Source organism: Dacryopinax primogenitus, assembly GCF_000292625.1.
Source record: "Dacryopinax primogenitus strain DJM-731 SS1 chromosome Unknown DACRYscaffold_20, whole genome shotgun sequence".
NCBI lineage: Eukaryota > Fungi > Basidiomycota > Dacrymycetes > Dacrymycetales > Dacrymycetaceae > Dacryopinax > Dacryopinax primogenitus.
The window spans coordinates 231,315-234,557 of record NW_024467217.1 but is presented as its reverse complement, the minus strand read 5'-3'; the positions used below and the strand labels follow the sequence as shown (position 1 = coordinate 234,557).

The 3,243-nt window shown below is 47.8% G+C and overlaps 2 protein-coding genes across 2 annotated transcripts; both read left to right on the top strand.

Annotated features, from left to right (window-relative positions):
- Positions 1-2,150: 2,150 nt before the first annotated feature.
- Positions 2,151-2,515, top strand: DACRYDRAFT_111078 (uncharacterized protein; the record flags this gene model as incomplete). The annotated part of the gene is made up of 2 exons (XM_040769170.1): positions 2,151-2,174; positions 2,225-2,515. The coding sequence occupies 2 exons, from the start codon at positions 2,151-2,153 to the stop codon at positions 2,513-2,515; spliced, it is 315 nt and encodes a 104-aa protein (XP_040624996.1).
- A 119-nt stretch (positions 2,516-2,634) lies between these two features.
- DACRYDRAFT_57957 (uncharacterized protein) lies at positions 2,635-2,853 on the top strand (the record flags this gene model as incomplete). Its single annotated transcript, XM_040775475.1, has 1 exon — positions 2,635-2,853. The coding sequence occupies one exon, from the start codon at positions 2,635-2,637 to the stop codon at positions 2,851-2,853; it is 219 nt and encodes a 72-aa protein (XP_040624995.1).
- Positions 2,854-3,243: the final 390 nt, after the last annotated feature.

Genomic DNA, 3,243 nt, shown 5'->3' with positions numbered 1-3,243 from the left:
TACCTATACTGTAGATAGGTCTTAGTCATCAGGTCTACTCCACTTCCTTGTTGCCTGCTTAGACTCTTGGCACTCTTAGGTGAGCAGACTTAGTCAGCCTGTGTTGCCCTAACACCTTGGCCCAACTGCAAGGCCTTTTTGGTTGCTCATCACTGGTTCAATGGTCAATTAAAGTCATTGGCTGACCTTGAGTGATTATCTTCACTGTTCTGAGTGCCTGGTTTTGATGGTACCAAGCTTGCACATGTCAAGTGGTGTGCCTGCTTCAACAGACTTGATGCGCTGCCTGCCTCCTATGGTCCTGTCCATTATGGCCCAGATTGGAAAAGCAAGCCACTCTGCCTTTTGGTGCCCCTGGGAGGGGCTTTGGGGAATTGGGATTATGTCCTAAGCAGGTTCTGATATTGTGACCTGACACAACTTGCCAAAGATGTGATTACAAATGACCATCAATCTGGTGGCTTTCATTGGGAGCCTTTCGAGCTCTGGCAACAATCAAAGGCCTCTCCTTCCAAACCCTGGTGCCTGGTTGATGAGGGTTTTACCAGAGACTACATGTTGAATGAATATCAGCACCTCCTTCACACCCCTGTTGAGCCCAATTGCGCCTTACCTTAGGCCATACTGGGGTTTTGCTTCTGGTCAGATGCGACTCAAGCTACTCAGTTTGGCCATTCTCACTTGTGGCCCAGCTATGCCATGTTTGTGAATCAGTCAGTGCACAAACATTGTAGTCCTATGTCAGGTGCCTGCCATCACTTTGCCCATTTTCCTACCATGAGCTCTCTGGGTCTGGGGGCTGGTACCTACAGCTGACATACATGCTCAGCTTCCTCATCAGTTCAGTGAAGAATTCTATGCAAGAAGTGGCCATGCCCCCAATGCTCGTTTGCTTTCCCACATGAAGGGCATGATCATGAATGCAGCTTGGAGAACCCTTCTGAATCGTGAATTTGTTGAAGCATACCAGCATGGAATACCCATGCTGTGTGCTGATGGGCATCAGCACTGTGTATAGTTTCAGATATTTGCAAACTGTGCTGACTACCCAGAAAAGTGTGTGTCAGGTGCCACAGTCCATGCTCAGCCTCACTCAAAATCCACAGAATGCTAATTGCCACCATCCATACTCTGGGAGAGATGCCTTGTACATGATGTACAATGGGAAAAAATGAAGTGTACCAAATGGGCTCAGAGTCAGACCACCTCTTCTGGACTACCCATCAGCAAGTGGACTCTACAGCTCACCAATATGTACTGTCAGCATACAATGCTATATAAAAGGATGGACATGGTGTTGCTTCCACCAGGGTTGAGAACATCAGTCCTATATCCCAGTTCCAGTATACACGATTCCACCTGACACATGCTGCCCTCTCATCATGTATAACCACAGAATGCCTTCAGCATCCTCCAACCACATGGATTCAACATGTACAATATGCTTTCCATTGATCTTATGCATGAGATTGAGCTTGGTGTCAGGAAATCATTGTTGGAGCACCTTATTCAGCTCCTGCACACCCTTGGGTCAGGCCCCATTCTCTTACTTGACTACTGCTTCCACCACATGCTGAGCTTTGGAAGGGGCACAATCCGTCCATTTGACTCTCACGGGGTTTCCAAGTTATCCCGGCTAGCCACCAGAGATTATGAGGACCTCTTGTAGGTACACCAGATCTCATCTGACACAACATTGCACCTGACACTCCTCTATAGTGTGCCATTCCAGCCTTTGAGGGGCTCTTTCCTGAACCAGACAATTGGCTAATTATTTCTGTGCTGTACACTCTGGCCCTCTTTCACTGCCTCAGAAAGATGTGAATTCATGGTACAGATACTCTGGAGTTACTAGATGAGGTGACCACCCGGTTGGGTGATGTAATGCAGAGATTCCAATGGGAAACTTCATGCCCACTCCCAATGACACCAGTTGTGATGCCAATGTTACCATTGAGGAAACCACTTTGAAGAGCATGTGGAAACACATGTTCCAACAATCTTGCGACAAAGAGTCCCTTCAGGCTAGTGCATCAGGTGCCCTTTGGGCTCCTGGTTAAGCAGCCAGTGTCCCCACTGCTTTCAGTCTGCGGACTCCAAAATGGCACTTTATGGGTGACTATACTGCCTGTATCAAAAGACTGGGTACAATGGACAATTTCTCCATGGAACTGGTAAGGCCCTTTCCTTGTGTCAAGTGACCTGTGATGCTGAATTGTATCAGGGCAAACTATCTCATCAGCAGGTCAAAGAGTACTACAGAAGGGCCAGCAAGATTGACTATGTGGAGAAGGTCTCCAAAGTGGAGTGCCACATTGGGAAGATGGAGCACACAGCCCAGTACATGAGTGCAGAACAGCTGCAAATGGAGGCTCCTTCCAAAGAGAATCTAGTTGGGATGGGAGACCCTGCAACAAGCTATCATATGGCATCTATGAGCCATGCCTGGTCTCTTATCAGTGGATGGGAGCTGGAAGATCCCAATGATTGGTCACATCAGGTGAGGTTCACCTGACACTTTGCATGATATTGCCATTGCTCATCTTCACACAGCAGTTCTCCCAGTGTCTCAAGAACTATCTTTTGTTGCAAATCTCTGGGAAGGCTCATGACAGTCCCATAGAAGACTTTTTGATGGAGAAAAGGGTGGAATTGTTGATCTTGCAAAACCAAATACATACAGTGTGCCACATCAACTATACCACATATGATGTGCAGCATGCTCAAGATACCATCCATGTTGGCAAGGGGCAGTGCAATATCATGCTTCCCTCTGGGGATGATTCCATGGACTCCCATCCTTACTGGTATGCCCGAGTGATACACATCTTTCATGTCAACTTGATGCACTGACCCACCAACATTTGTACACCTCAATGGCATGATGTTCTCTTGGTCAGGTGGCTAGCATGAGAGGACACCAACTCAACTGGCTCTCAGCGTTTTCAGCCACTGGATTGAGTGAGCTGGGTGTCTGGAGACAATGAGGATGCATATGGCTTTGTGGACCCATCCTCAGTCATCTGCTCATGCCACTTGGTACCATGTTTCAACAGTGGCCCTGATAATGTTTCTGCATTGGAGGTGACTCTTCTGAAGAGGAAACAAGCTGACATGCATATGGACTGGAAGGCCTATTATGTGATGAGGTGAGCATGCATCGCTTCCACCTGACACTGGGCTGAGAACCAGAAGCAGGTTTGTTGACTGTGATATGGCCATGTGTTATCGTGGGGGGGGGGG